General features: G+C 33.2%; 1 protein-coding gene across 3 annotated transcripts in view; it reads left to right on the top strand.

The window, feature by feature from the left end:
* The window catches only part of rau (RA domain-containing protein rau), a 95,072-nt gene that overhangs the window by 73,677 nt on the left and 4,413 nt on the right, over window positions 1-16,982 (top strand). For all 3 annotated transcript variants that reach the window (XM_068765232.1, XM_068765233.1, XM_068765234.1), the window contains exon 3: window positions 14,204-14,460. In XM_068765232.1, the coding sequence (XP_068621333.1) occupies window positions 14,204-14,460 (257 nt within the window). The remainder of the gene's footprint in view (window positions 1-14,203; window positions 14,461-16,982) is intronic.

Genomic DNA, 16,982 nt, shown 5'->3' with positions numbered 1-16,982 from the left:
TATTAAGTTTTACACCTATTTGCAATCATACTATATAAAGCGATTACTCTTAAATATGTTACATTAATTTAGATTCTCCATTCAAATGCGGTAGGATAATAACTTTTCACAGAACTAAGGCCTGTAAATAGTTAGCAATAACAGAATTTTGACAACGCTATTTTTACTACATAATAATTTTAATTTGATATTCCTGAAACCAATAATTTTTGGTAGGATATACTATACAATAATAGATAGAAAATAATCAATACATTTACATTTTAAAGCTTTTACACTTATAACCAATCATCCTGTATAATAATGACCATGAAGTGTTCATTAGGGTGACTGCATATTAAGCGGTAAATTGACGGAAAATTACAATGGTCGTGCGGAAACTTGAATTATGGCCAATTAGTGTCGCGTGCTCGTTTCGGAACGCAAATTACTATCGACTACCTAAAAATTAACTAAAGATTACGTTTAAAATTCATGCAGTATATTTTTTAATTATGATTCTATAGAAACTCTTTTATGCATCAAAATATTTTATTGTACATTAGTTCAAATGTGACAGACACTACTTAGTCTGGCCATTAACACCACTATGATAAAAAAAACAAAATGTCACTTTTGAATTTAGAATCTGTCATTTGAATTTTTTCTTATTTTCGCGCCAATATATTACAAGATGTTTTGTGATATTAAAACGGAGTGTAGTGATAAAGGGCAATAAATCGCTGTGATTGTATTACATGAAGTAGGTACGGTGCTAAATACAATTTTTAAAATACCCCCTACGCTTGGTATTAGTCAAATATTTGTGATTATTGTTAGGTGCAATGAAACCTCCTCTGTTTGTGACAGAAAAAGATCTGGCCATCTATTTAGTGTTCGTACTAAAAAGGCGATGAAAGCAGTAAGGGAAAGAATTAGAAGAAATCCTGTCTTATCACGGGAGATAATGATAGCGCTTTGAAACATGTCGCGTATTTTATGGACTTTATTGCAGCCAATGGAGACGACTTAAAATAAGCTTTTTATATTAATGTATTTAAAACTGGCGGGAGCCGAATCCAAAAATTCAATGATTTGATACTTTAAAATCGTTGATTGACAATTTTAGACTCCTTGATGATGTTGGAATATTATTTGGCTCAACCCAAACTATTTTGACGTATGTTTTGTGTCTCAAATGTGTCAATTCTCAATTGGTCGATACACAGCATTGAATCTTCGCGACGTTTTTTTGCCAAAAACTCGACTGATATAGTTCCGCAACCACCGTATTCACCTGATTTTGCTCCGTACGACTTCTGGCTATATATATACCAAACTCAAAAGACCAATTCGGGGAACGCTGTTTGTACAGTAGAGAAGATAAAAACCGTACCGAAGGTCTTAAAGGCAACTGGAAAATGCATTAGCCAATATGCGTACTATAAAAGTCCCACAACTGAGCAGTGGCAGTAAAATATGCCAAAATTAGATAGAGAGAGTTATGAATGAAAGAGAAAGCCTCTACCTAAACAGGAATTCGTGGACTAACATTGGATTAATAACCCTTAATAGCCTAATTTACGAAAGTGATTTTTTTTAATATTACTGTGTTTGGTTGAGGGTCTAGATGAAGGGAATTTTTTTTTTTTTAATTTCGTTGGAAAGAACATTATACAACAGTAAAATTCGTACAGCCAACCTATAAAAAAACTAATAGTAATGTGAACATTCGGTTTAAAAGATTGGTATCAGAATTGAAACTCTAGGCTATTAAGGGTTAAACATATAAAATGTTTTAAATGTAAAATCTATCTGACCGTGTAACGGAATGTCGAGTAAAAGGGATGAAGAAACACCAAACTCATTCAATTAAACCAATAAACCATAACAAATGACTAAACCGTCATCCTCCAGTAGCCATATAATATCATTTTTAATTATCTTTATATTTACGACCTTATTGCTAACGAAATAAGTGTCTTAATGTCTGTAGCATGCATAGGATTAAGTTAATCGAATTGCTACCTTATTCGGTTGAGTTAAGAGCGCAATGGTTGTGTTATAGATATCAAGCGCCGGCGTCTGTCACAATTGACAGCTAATACTAGTGATGTGCGCAACAAATAGTGTTGTACATGTTTATTACGTAAACAGTTTTAAAAACCGAAATAAATACAAATTTTCAATTTTTTTCATAAATCCTCCTTAGGTTAAAATAATGAAGGTATGTCATTTTCTGTTAATTATCACCATGATTAATCTTATACTGCATATATATATATATATATATATATATAGGACTTCGATCTTAACTATGTCATCATCTGCGTTGTGGGGGGACGACGAAGAAATACATATACTGTATTCCATAGATAATTATTTTTTTTTTTATAAATAGTCCTTTCGTTTAACCCTTTCCACTCCAATGTCGAGTGTCACTCGACACTGATTTTGTTCCACAAGCTCCACTGTCGAGTGATACTCGACATGGTGTTATACTTCTTTTTGCGGAAAATTTTAAAAATTTTTTTAGATTTTTGTTACTAAAATGTTTGAATCACGAATGAATGAAACATATTCTAGAATCGCAAGATACTATAATTCAATTAAATTTTATCGATGCTACATAACAGCCTTGTAGTGGAAAGAAAGGGTTAAACTACACTTGATCTTTGTCCTAATGTTGCACATTGTATAAATAGCTCACTTTTTAAAGACAAATATTTTAGATTACATCACTAGCGATCCAACTACTTGAAGACGATGGTATTTAATGAATTTGCTATGGTATCGAAATGACCATTGTATTAAGCAACATTCAAATTTAGCCTCTAAGGGTTTTCCGGAACCTTTTGACTATATTCTGTTATCTTAATAAAGTCGTAATTAAACCACCTTTTAGGTTTAGGGAACATTAATTCATGTTTTTTCATAGTATGTTTTGCTGCTTTATTGACATTTTCCTTTTTTATTCGATCCACATAACTAACATACAATATTAATAATACAGAAATACCCCGCTTTACGCGAGGGATACGTTCCAAAAAAAATCGCATTAACTGAAATTCGCGTATAACGAGATTTATGATTAAACATAGTCAAAAATTATTACAAAAAAATACTAATCATTTTAATCAATCACTTTATTTCTGGGAACACTTTATGCAACACAAACTCTTATTTTTTACGTAAAAATACATCTATTGTCTTTTGGGTAACGTTTTGTTTACGTTCTTGTAAAATACGTTCATAACACCCAACACTGTTTTTAATTGTTTGACAGATGGTCAAGACACCATAGAGAAGTTGATGACTACATTATATTTATATGCACTCTTTCGCGTAATTCGAGGCATTTGAGCGCGAAATTTGCAATTCGCGTTATAGTGAAACCGCGTATAACGGGGTCGCGTAAAGCGGGGTATTACTGTAGATACATACTCGATAAACGTGGCATGTGTAACTAGGGCTTACACATTACGTGTTTTATATTAAGTACATTAATTATATAAGATTGTCACTGCCCACAAATAAGGTTCTATAATATGGGCAGCAGCGTCTTCTGCGTAACGTAATAACATATAGCGATCGCCAACCCTCCAGCCAAGAATAGGGATTATGGTATATCTACCATAGATATCTTTAAGAGGCATATGCTTTGCAGTGAGTGAAATGACAATCCAATAAATTATATTCACAATTATTTACATATAATTGAAGACAATTCAATTTGTATATAATACATTGGTAGATTATTTCAAGTTACATAATTTCACATTAAAGTGTTAACAGACATAAAAAAGCCAAACCAATTTAAGTCTAAATAAGTAATTTAATTTATTTACAATTAGCTTAATTTTTTGTCACTGTTTCCAATGAACCATGAAAAACGATCATTTGCTAAATGAAGCATTTTTTTTATAATTTAGAATCTAAATTTGTTCGATGCCTTGAGGATACATATATTTCTTAACCGTCTATGTTTTCTGTTACACCAATACCTCACTTTGCGTCGTTTCGTTTTGCGTTTTTTTCGAATTTGCGTCGCTGCTTAATTAGTACTAATTTTCACTGTGCGTAGTTAGATTTTCGAGGTTGCGTTGTTTTGGGTTCGAGTCTTTAATTTTTATTAAATTTTCTTTTTTTTCCTAAAAGATGGCAGAACTTTTGTTTCTAATTGCGCCATGCCATTAAAACTCGGGGATTCCCTTTTTAACTAAAAATCAACTCGGTTAATAGTTTTATTTTCACTTTGTTTTGCTATTTTAGAGTTCAGTTTCAATTACGTAGTGTGTTGTGCTTTTTTTAAAAAAAGAGGAATAAATTTATATAAATTTTTACGGGTTGTTTCTGGTTACAAAAAAGGTACATATATTTCCAATTTATTTATTAGCAGAGTTATATTATTTTTGTTTTTTAAATGTTTACTTTGTTCAATTTTCTTTTCAAATAGTAGTATTTTCGTGACCCTGGAACCTTTCTTCGATCTTTACATGGTTTGCTATAGAAAATCTTAATTCACTTTACGGTGTTTCAATTTGAGTCGTATTTTTTTGGAACGTAACCACGGCGCAAAGTGAGCTATTATTGTATTGCAGAAATTAAATAAAAAATTATTTTTAAATGAGTTTTGTAACAAAACGACTAATTAACGCCATCTATGTGACACATGCGACACTATCACGACACAGAACTTTGTTGTCACGTGCACTGAGAAAGTAATTTATGGTTAATTTATCTGGAGGGATGTCGTTGGTATACATCTGTTTATTGACTTTTTAACTTACTAACTTACTAGATACATTAACAAAGTGACAGTACCGTTAAATCACAAAACTATTAGGTACATATGTCGCGTACTATTCAGGTTAATTGCCGCCATCTTGTTTTTACACAACTCGTAAAAATAGTCATAACATAAACCTTTTAATTTTAAAATGCGTTTGATTTAGTAATATGAAATTAAAATATTAATTTAAAATATTTTTATGGCTTTTTAAAACGTGTCTTATTTTTAATATGACATAAAGTTAAATTCTATAATGATAAAATTTGTTTACATTTCTTTGTGTCATCGCTTTATATCTTGTCTAAGTTTTAAAGTGAAGATTTTGAAAATTATACAACTAAAAATTAAAGTCTATTTCTTTTTAATATGGGTATAGTTTGTAGATACCATTCAAATTATAAAGAATTTCATTACTGATATGAGTTTCTGACAGTGTAAATATATTTCTGTAAGTAAATTTTTGTTTAAAGGCAAATAACATATATATTATTAAATATTACGTAGATGTCATATTAAACATATAGTAATTTATATATATTATATATTAATGACCGGAACTAGGATTTTCCCTTGTATTATCCTTATCATGATTCAACCGCCAATGTTTAAAAAATATTTTTATAAAACATTCTATGATTTACTGTGCTAAAATTCAGTTACTCTAGTCAGTTTTCGTCTGTTGGTCACCACAGCCATTTTGGAAGCTCTATTAGACAGTAACATACTATTATTTTGTACTATTACTTCCCTGTGATTTAATAAATAAATTTTCTTGTTACTGCAAAAGCAGTGCTGTCCGGTATTTTGTATTTTAATATATTTCCAACTCCTGATCCAACTTTTGACATATAATCCAATTAGTGAGTCATATATAGATATACATTAATAATTATTAATCACATATATTATATAAGAAACAAAGAGATGTTAATATTATTTTTATAACAGAGTTTAAAATCTATTTCGGAGAGTCACTTCGATTTTTTTGTAACCGACATACAATTTAAACAAAAGGAGGTTCCATAAGTCAACTTGCAACCACAGATACTTAATTAAAAAAAAAACTAAACTTAAATTTCTTTCGACACGATTCGTTAAATTTAAAAACGGTGTTTTATGTAAATTTTCAATACATTTTGACTTAAAACCGATATTTTTTCAAATTTAGAAGATATTTTATTTTTTTGGAGGAAATGCTTGACGTTGATATATGGTACAAGGTGTATATTACTGCGTATATGTGTTCTTGTGCTGTCATTAGTTTAACATTAGTCGAGTGTTTTTTAAATTGTTTTTATTCATCGGCAAATTATAAATTTCCTGTCAGGAAGCTTGTGTAGGCATCGGTCCAGCGAGCACAGCTCTCTATCCGGTGATCACTTTTTACGTTTCCTCCTGCGATCACGTGACGTCACTTCACCACTTTTACAATACCATTTGCTAGCTTTTTATGATACTTCACAACACAACCACCATCCAACAAACATACACAACCTTCGTGGTCACCTCGATCCCATGTTAAATAGGTAACCTTGCACATAGTTATATACATAAAAACATGGCAACGTATATACACGCACACATACATGTACATGGATACAATTCCGTCCGGAGCAACTGAAGTTCCACACCACCTATGTGACGTTTTGTCAGTCGTATTTCGTGCGATAGAGATAACGCTCTACTAAACCGAAATGAGCCGATTATCTCTTTCCAGTGGTCGATGTGCAATATTTATCGCCGGGCACTGTACTGCTGTTGGCATGTCTATTTGAAATAAATAAACCTTTCTAAGGTTTTGTAAAAAATCGCCGGGTACTTTTTTAACTTTATAGAAAGTAAATAATACGTTTTTACATTATTCTTGATTTTTGAAACTTTTAAATACATATATATGTAGTTATATACGAGCAGTGGTAGTCCAGTGGTACGGAAGGACTGATCGTAGGTAGTTGGTTCGATTCTCAGGCTATGGTAAAAAAATTACACTTAGTACATAACAATAATATAGAATTGAACTCGCGTGTGAGTATATATTATACGTAACATAATACAAGACGAGGCGATTATGGCATACCCCAATCTATAGGCTAAAAGGACGATACCGCGTTTGATTTTTGTAAATTTTCTTTGTAAATTAAAATATATTTATAGTAAGATATATAAAGGTTAGTTTATTATTATGCATTAGTAAATGGAATAGGTGTTTAAAACATCAATATTTTTAAATCACAGAAAAAAAACGTGATTATATTAATAGATATACCGTGAAAACTATTTGGAAGTATACTTGAAACGAATCTGCGTTTTAACCTACTTATATCGAGAAAGCTTCTGAGTGATTTCAATCTGCCTTTTTTCAATTTGGAAATTAGCCAGATGTTAAAATTGATAATTAATTATTAATTGAAGTTTGCGTGTTGTTTAAAACTAAACTAATTTGAGTTTTATTTGTTTATTGGGGAGATGTGGTTGTTGTTAGGGATTTTCAATACCATTTGGCCTAGAGCGAACATTGCCTGAAATTTCAATACATCGCAATAAATAATTAAATGTATTAGGGGGACCGGTAAGTAATGTCGTCTCTGTCGACATATTGTACAGAAAAAAAAAACCCGATTGATTTGTTACCGCTCCGGCATTGATTTTTATACTAGATGGCAAAAGGTTGTTGATAACAAAAGTGAATAAATTGTTGATTAGAAATAAAAACCTGTTTAATTTGTGTGTGAATAACTTAAGAAAGCGACATTACTGTACCCGGCAATAAATATTGCACATCGACTTTTGGAAAGAGACAATCGGCTAATTTCGGCTTCGTAGAGCGTTATCTCTGTCGCACGAAAAACAAACAGTCCGGATAATTAATAATTGTTAATATGAGACATTGTAATAAAAATAAAAATAGGTATAATGGTGTTCGTTATGTACAGTTGTAATTTTCCTAAGTAATTAAAAACATTAACATAATATGAACATGTTTTTTTTATTTTATTTTACCCGAACCTAAAGCCGCCACTTATAGAAAAATTAGTGTACCTTATACAAAGAATAAAAATAATTATATTATATTTATATATTAAACAAGTTTCATACAAAAAAAATTAGCGCTAGTTTTCTGTCTGCTAATATATCATTCGCTTAGTATCGAATATAATTGAAATATGCGCTCAGTTTTAATAAAACACGTGGCGGAAATGAAATATGTCGGAAAAGGGGCAGCCCTATTGCACCCTGCGCTAGGGCTGCCACTTCCGGCTGCGTGACGAACTCGGACAGTTGCACTCTCGCGCTGCCCGTGTGCGCACGCGTCATGGAACGACCTGTTCCCGCCCCCCGCCTTCGTCTGGAGTTCCATCCGCATAATATACACGTAAGACTAACATTACTACTTTTAATATTTTTAAATTAAGAACTTATTTTTTTTTAACACTTATGGCAACCTCCATTGCAAATTGCACATGTTCATCTCTATTATAGTTTAAAAGTCTTCAGTATAAAGATGATAGATGCGGCGTGGGTAACATACCCGACAGGTAGACCTAGACATCACGTGAAGTCTAATGACTAGCTAGATTTAGATGGACTTACAAAATGTTTTATCTGCCGTGGTACTTCACCATCTGTCGTTTTTATGGTCCAAATATTTCATGTTAATGATGTGGTCAGTGCAAGTTTTATCGTCGTAGCAATCTTTGTATTTCTCGCAATGTTATTGAAGTAAAGACGATATATTAATACAAATTATGTCTGCCAGAATTGAACCCGCTATATACGATAAGTCCAGTTTTACTGTAATTTCATCACTGAATTCTATTATTTACATCATCATCTTTCTTCCATGTTAATGACATTTATTCTTTCTTCTTTTATTCCTCTCATTTATTTTCATTCTTTTATATTCCTTTCATACACCTCACTTTTATCCCCTTTCATCACCAAATACCACAAGTATAACATTTTCTTTATTAATTTATTTTAGTGTCTTTTACTTTCTTGTATATTTATACATTTAGTCTATCACAATTTGATCCTATATGTTATTTGTTCCAACCTGCTTGTTCCTCTGTATATATTCTCCTCTTACCCTCCTGCAGAACTCCAAGAAGGTCGATTATCTTGGCTGTTCATCAACGAGACGATGGTGTTTAACTTGCAACCGAGATTGACATTCTATCCTCATCGTACTAACTGAATTACTAAGATCCTTTATGTTCTTAGAGGAACTTAAGTTACTATGCCCACAAGTGGGACAGAGGTCATCCGCAACGTCATTTAGCTTGGAGCTTTACGTTTTAACTCGATCTACATCTTCCCAAATGGTTCCGCCTTTACAATTATCACCACCAGAGCTTCTATGAACGACCAGGTTTTTTGGGATTTCAATCTAAGGCTTCGGTATGTCACATATTCCGTAGAGATATTCCAGCGTTTTAAATTTATAACAAAGGTCATCGTAGTTTCTTGGACCCTAGGTTTTTGGGTAGGTGTGATATTAACTCACCATACTCTGTTAGTTGCTGCCACAATGAAGCATATATGTAAGTTCGGTTTGATTTCAGGTTTCGAGCCTATTATGTCCTGTTTTCAGGCCCAAAAGATGCCTTTGATTCTGCATCCTCTCAATTGCAATCGAGATGGTGGAGATTGGTGAAACGAAAATTTAGGGTTCTGGTTTGTAGTGTTTTGTCTCAAAGCAGATGGTTTCTTAGCATTGTGGATTTTTTAAAAAATTCTCGACTTTGCTTCCAGACCTATAATGACCTATAATTTTTTTTGCATATTTTGCTAATCGCCTTCCGCCAGGAATACGACATGCTATCAGCCGCCTGTATCACTGTATACATATTTCATATATCCTTTACCTTATCATTCCCCGCGGATTTTATTTCGTTGTGCGAATAAATTCGCAAATAATCAATGAGTGTTTGTTTTAACGTTCATTACACGTTTTTACTGTTTATTTTGAAGCGATGTTCACTGCTGGACATAGGTTTCCTCAGATTTGGATGCATATAACGTTGCACGAATTGACAACTCAGCTGCCGCTCTCGCGCCGGCGTGAGACGTAGGGTACACGGCGAGGGGCCGGTCTCGCGCCGGCGTGAGATGCCTACCGAAACACTTATACGAGCCAGTACGGTGCCGGCATCGCGCGATGTAACTTACCAATGTCTCTGCACTGCGCTTGAACATTCTAAATTCGTTGGCGAACTGGTGATTTTTACTAATCTTTCATTATTTTCATTATGGCGCCTCCAATATAAGCACGAGAAAGGGTCGGTCACGTATCAAAAAACGCGAGATCCGACACTGAAAGAGAGAATCCCTTTCGCAGTGCCGATCTCGCGCCGGTGCGTGACATTTCTGATTTATTTTTTTATATTTAAATTACCTTACATATGCAAATGGTATATAATTAATGACATTTGAATCCTTTTTAAATAAATAAACAAAAAATAAAGCTGGCTTCTGACTCCAATATTCAAGAGACTGGCAGCGAAGCCGAATATTTGCATATTGAAGGCATACACTTTTTTTTCCTTGAATTTTTACTTTTTTCTTATAACTTGAAAACTTGACATATTGCCGCGAATCAAACTCCCCACGTACCAACAAAACCCCACGCATGTTATAGCTTGTATGCAATGTAATCACAAGTTTATATCGACCACTTTTTATATCCTCTTCATCATTAGACGGTATATGGTCAGGCACGTCCCGGACATCCGGTCACTCCTCACTCGCCCTCATCCCTCCCTACTCAGTGAGGCGCAAAACCGGAATGCATTCTTTCGCACAAGAAATATTTACAATTTCCTCTCAACTTTTTACATGTTAATGTCATCATTAAAAATGTATCGATAAATCGATTTCAAAATCGATTATTGATGAAGTAATAATATCGATTTTATGTTACTAACGAAATTGTAAAATTCGCCTTCAATCGTGGCACGACATACAACGACTGACAAAACGACACATAGGTAGTGTGGGACAGAGATAGTGCTCTACGAAGCCGAAATTAGCTGTCTCTTTCCAAAGGTCGATGTGCAATATTTATCGCCGGTTATATATATTATTGTATTATAAACGAAGAATGAAATTGGTAATCATTATCGAATCACCCAGGAAAATGAAGATATATTTGTCAAAATTTAAATAATTTAAACCGATATTTTGAATTTGCCAGGATATGTCTCTACCTTCACTTGTATTAAGATCTATCACAATAATATACTAAATATATATAGAGTTTTAAGTGTCTTAATGAAGGAATTTCGTCATGTAACGATGTTGTTGAAATCCATTGACGTGCAAGTACAAATAGCGTTATATTCTCACGATTGTTCTACAACGCGACATGACTGACTGTACAATGCGGTGTTATAAGTTTTGTTTGGACTGTTTTAAAAAGATACAGAAGCTTTATTTTGACTCTTTATATTTGTGGACAAAAGCAGATAACTAAAAAATAATTTTATTATCGTAATATACTACTCAAAATAGGGCCCACCATCATTTTGCCCCTTAATTTATGTGCATACATGATTATTAAATTTTTACAATTAGTCGATGTTAAATTAGGGTTTTACACATTAAGTAAACACAAAATAACGTTTGAATTGTTTAATTTTATCGCAATACACTCAAATACATATTTTTAGAGAAAATGAGCACTAAGTAGACTGTCAATAAAAACTTTTATAGTCACTGTTTGTTTTTAATAAACTTGCCGGGAGCTTTTCTTTAGTATCGAGTAGGACCTCCTTTGCTCCGTATGCACTCTCTGAGCCTATCTGGAACACTATCAATCAGATGAGTGATGTTTTGGTCGGGTATTCGTTCCCAACAGAGTTTCAGCGTGTTTATGGGGTCCTGTTGGCTGTTAACGTGGCTATGGGTCTTTTTAAGACTTCTTTTCAATTGATTCCATAAATGCTTAATCGGGTTGAGATCGGGACTCATTGCTGGCCAAGGTAAAACCGAGATATTGGCATCAGAAAGTGCCCTCTGAGTAACCCTAGCTGTATGTATTACAATACATATAACTGAGGGCTTCAAATACATGTTACTATACGATTGTCCAACTGGATAAGTTATAAATCAAACTGTTAGAGCTACAGTGATTGTATCGACATTTTTTGGCATAGATACATACATGCCAGATAGTTTAGATTTAACAGTTACTTAGATCTGGGTATTTTGGCTAGCTCGTCACAGAAACTAAGGTAGACGACTCCTTGAACAGCCTATCGTCAGATTGATCTGATCTCGTTGGAGCTGAAAGATTCTTAATTGAAGAAAACGTGCCAGTAGACGTGGTGTGGGTACACCCCCCACTAGGTGACGATATAAGACCGTGGGAAGTAGCTGGACGTGGTCATCACCGTTCAGTCATCATAGCGATCTCTAGAGAGGCTTATCTTGCAGTGGGCTTCTAATAGCATAAAGATTACCCTTAGTATTATATAAATTAGTTATACACCAATACCTCACTTTGCGTCGTGGTTACGTTCCAAAAAACGCACGACGCAAATTGAAACGCCGCAAAGTTAATTAAGATTTTGTATAGCAAACCATGTAAAGATCGAAGATAAGTTCCAGGGTCACATATACTACTTTTTAAAAAGAAAATTTGAACAAAGTAAACATTTAAAAAACAAAAATAATATAACTCTACCAATAAATAAATTGAAATAATATTTACCTTTTTGTAACCAGAAACAATATGTAAAAATTTAAATAAATTTATTATTCTCTTTTAAAAAAAGCACAACATACTATGTTGAAAACATAAAACTGAACTCTTAAAATTAGCAAAACAAAGTGAAATAAAACATTATTAAAATTGCGTTGATTTTTGGTTAGAAAGGGAATTCCCGAGTTTTGATGGCATGGCGCTATTAGAAACAAAAGTGTTGCCATCTTTTAGAAAAAAAAGAAAATTTAAGAAATCAAAGAAATTAAGAAAATCTAACGACGCACAATGAAAATTATTACTAATTAAGCAGCGACGCAAAAAAAAAGCAAAACGAAACGACGCAAAGCGAGGTATTGGTGTACTTAATAATCATAAAGGTTAGAAAATGATTATTACCACATAACAGATATCTTAAGATAAAAACAGAGCAAACGAGAACAAAATTTCAACAAAATTATTTGATATTATAAAAACAATTAAAGCGCCTATAATAGCAATAATATATTTTAAACGATTAATTCTGATCTTGTGGATTTTTTTTTAAATTAGAGGATGTTCATTCCGGCGCTACCGGATATAATAGCGATATCACAAAGTCCCGGATGGCTGAAAACATCAATCCGTGCCCACAACCGTAGCGGACATATTAAAAATCTCACATCAAATATAGCATGCTATTTTTAGCTTATAACGATTGATATATTCTGTGGTTTTTTGTATATACGTAATCTTTATACGGCCGATTTTATTAAACACTGTTTAAAACAAAATTTGGCGCCGTTTTAAATATATATAAAATTACGTCAAAGTAAAAAATAATGTAAAAAAGCAAAAAATTAAAAAGAAATCGCAAGTGCGACATATGCAAGAAAATACAAAGCGCATTTGTCTCACATCAAATATAGCATGCTATTTTTAGCTTATAACGATTGATATATTCTGTGGTGTTTTGTATATACGTAATCTGTATACACGCGGCCGATTTTATGAAACACGGCTAAAACAAAATTTGAAGCCGTTTTATACATATAAAGCAAAAAATAAAAAAAAATTATAGCATGTGCAACATATGCAATAGAATTACGAGAGCATTTGAAGTTAGTTATGCTATTCCTGTTACATTTGTTTATTATTCTTGTAATTGTCATAAATCACTATAAAAATATTTTATTTTTATATTTACAAGACTTAACAACGTCTTTGAGTCATCTAGTATAATACAGAATGATTTTAAATAGGTATTAATGGCATTAAAGTAAGCATAGCTCATTTGTTGAATTGAACATTGCGTTCACTGTCTTAAAGATTTACACTTATTTTGAGACACCCTATATAATACAGCTTGGAAGGTAATACCAACAGAGCCTTCGAGACTAGTCTAAGAGGGCAGAGGCTTCGAAATTGTAGTATGCAGTCTTCGAGCCTTGCTACCTTAAAAGCAAGATAAGCGCTCTTTGCGCTTTGACCATTTGAACTTGTTGAATCGGCAAATGCCACATGGACAGTGTAGACCTGGTCAAAATATTCTGCTTGTAAAAACTTTAACAAGATGAATGTAAGCATTTGACAGTAAATGCAATATATTCACCAATTTAAAGCAACAACAACCTAATCAACAACTCTGTATATAAAAGTCAATTCCTATCTCTCTTGGTCACATTTTTTTAGAACGAATATACCGATTTCTATATGTATTATGTATTTAATATCCTTTTTTTTGTCCACAGACCACGATAAAGGTGTTCGCGCGGTGCCTGCGGCCGGATATCGAATACAAGACGCTGTCAGTAACCTGGGGGACTAGAGCTCGTGAGGTGGTTGCCACGTTACTGGGAAAGTTCCGCATGCGTCACAGGGATCCTCGACTCTTCTACCTGAGCATGGAAGTCCGAGTGCGTGCCGCTGGACTACGAACAGCCCTGGTCCTGGATGATGATGCACGTCCAGCTGCCCTGCAAGCATGCCATCCGAAAGGCTACTCCAAGTAAGAAACTCCACTTCTATATTTTATCGTCATGTCGGTCGTCCACTGCAAGGCTTATGCCTCTCACCATTCATTCCCGAGCTGGACTAATGAACTTGACCTTGGTCTTTGCAAGAGTCTGGATACAGACTGTTTCCATCTAGTCTTATTGGACATCTATAGGTGAAGCGTATATACAGCAGAAGACGTCTTACTCTCTATTAAATCCTTTTCTCATCATCATCTTCAATCCAGAGACGTCTATTAAGGCATAGGCCTCTTCAAAAGATCACCATGATGACCAGTTCAGATGTACCCGTATCCAGCGAACTCCCGCGACCTTCATCATGTCGTCAGTACTTCTAGTGGGGGCTATACCAGCTCGTGGTAGCTAGAGAATCTTTCTGATGGTGAGCTATGTGCCCACAGCTACTACTATGGTTAAACAATTTTGTCCACACACTAGATGGACATCTTACGCTGTGATGATCCGTGGTGTCTGTTCTAGAACCTTAAGGTTTTTATAACCGTCTGGTATGCGCTTTATTTGGTCTGATCCCTGACAAATCATCTTGATATCGATCGTTTACGGATTTCCTAATTCCGCCTATATTCGACATCGTTGAGTAATTCCCACCATCTTTCACAGCTAACCAGCTGTGAAATATTTCCACTTATGTAGACTCATCAAGATTTCTCTGGAACCATAAGGCTAAGATACTTGAAATTTGATAGGAATTTTCCTTTTATCTAGTGAAAATCAGCTAAGAATGAAATTTACGAAATAGCACCTGTATATGGTTTGATAGGGCGTCAATTCAAAATACATATTTTCGTACTTCTAGCTCTAATAAGCTCAAGTGTCAATTAATGAAGAAACATCACGCATTGTAAAATAGTGTAGTGAAATAAAATGTTTTCAAACTCTGCTATTGTCTGTCTTTAAATGGGTCTCCAACTATATATATAGACCGCTACAACAATGAGTACAGATCACGCAATGGCTGCCCCAGTTAAGACAATACTTGGTTAATTGCATATCGATAAGTAACAAATGGTCGCTTCATACAAAAGCCGGCATTTGAATCGATTAAAGAGATACAGTATATTTTTTCTATCTCCAAATATGCATATGGCAACAATAGTGTATAGTATCTCGCGGCTCGCTAATTTATTTTATAGTATTATAATCATAATATTAGATACGTGATTTTTTATGAGCTTCTATTTATATATATATATATTAGAGACGCCGGAAACCAATTTCGTTTCTGTGGACATATTATATAGAAAAACCGATTGATTTATTACTGCTCCGGCATTGAATGGTATGCTAGATGGAAAAATGTTAATAACAATGTCAATATATTATTGATTAGAAATAAAAACTTGTTAAAAATGTAGTCGTGTGTATTTAACATACACAATTTAATAATTTCTGTGTTCAGAAGACTCCGCTTTAATTCGGAGTTCGAGATGGAGGGAGGAAAATAGAGGGAGTTAGCTTCGCTTTTGTGATGGGAATAAAAATAATTATTATTGTCAAATATTATTAGCGGACAACATAGTTGATAACCCCTGATTAATAAACCACGAATTAAAGGAAGGTCGCGACCTCTTGATTGTAATTAGCTGTAATGTTCACTGGCAGAGATATAACAACTGTATATAATTATGTTATTGCAAAACTTTAGATTACTTAACAAAATTATTATGCAAATTAGATAATATAATAATTTATACATATTCTATATTTAATTCTTTATATAAGCGTAACTGTATGTAGAAAATTCTGGAAACTTTTTTTTGCAATTACGTCAATATTAAAGTGTAATGTATACAGTACCCGGCGATTAATATTGCACATGCACCTTTTGAAAGAGACAATCGGCTAATTTTGTCTTTGTAAAGCACTATCTCTGTCTCACACTACTTATGTAACGTTATATATATATATATATATATATATATATATATATATATATATATAAATATATATATATGTACTAGTTGATCCCGCAAACGTTGTTTTGCAAAAAAATAATGTTTTTAATTTACGAATAAAAAATAAGGGTTGATCGTAGGGGGTAAAAATTTAGGGTGGTACGTATTTTTATATGCAGTATCATACTGTAATAAAAACAAAAAAATTCGTCAAAAAATAAAAAATAAAATTTTAAGGTTGAAAAACCCTTATCACTTAGGGGTATCGAAAATAGATAGTAGCCGATTCTCAGACATACTGAATACGCATATAAAATTGGTAAAAATCGGTCAAGCCGTTTCGGAGGAGTACGGTAACTAACATTGTGACATGGAAATTTTATATATTAGATTATATATATAACATTTTTATACTTATTTATTAAAAAAAAACCTTGTGGTAGATATACAATACTATGCATTTACTGTACAATATTGTATTCAAAGTTCTACGTTGCAGTTTTTCATTTTGCATTTAAGTGTTAACCTATATAAACTGGTATAACAAGTTAAGATTAAATATTTCCGTCGCATTACATTAGTCGTCAATATAAAATGTA

The sequence above is a fragment of the Battus philenor genome, unplaced genomic scaffold (genome assembly GCF_028537555.1).
Source record: "Battus philenor isolate CCGP_79_NKW_IND1 unplaced genomic scaffold, ilBatPhil1.0.hap1 SCAF_2, whole genome shotgun sequence".
Classification (NCBI taxonomy): domain Eukaryota; kingdom Metazoa; phylum Arthropoda; class Insecta; order Lepidoptera; family Papilionidae; genus Battus; species Battus philenor.
The sequence above is the reverse complement of the archived record's forward strand: the minus strand, read 5'-3'. Positions and strand labels throughout refer to the sequence as shown.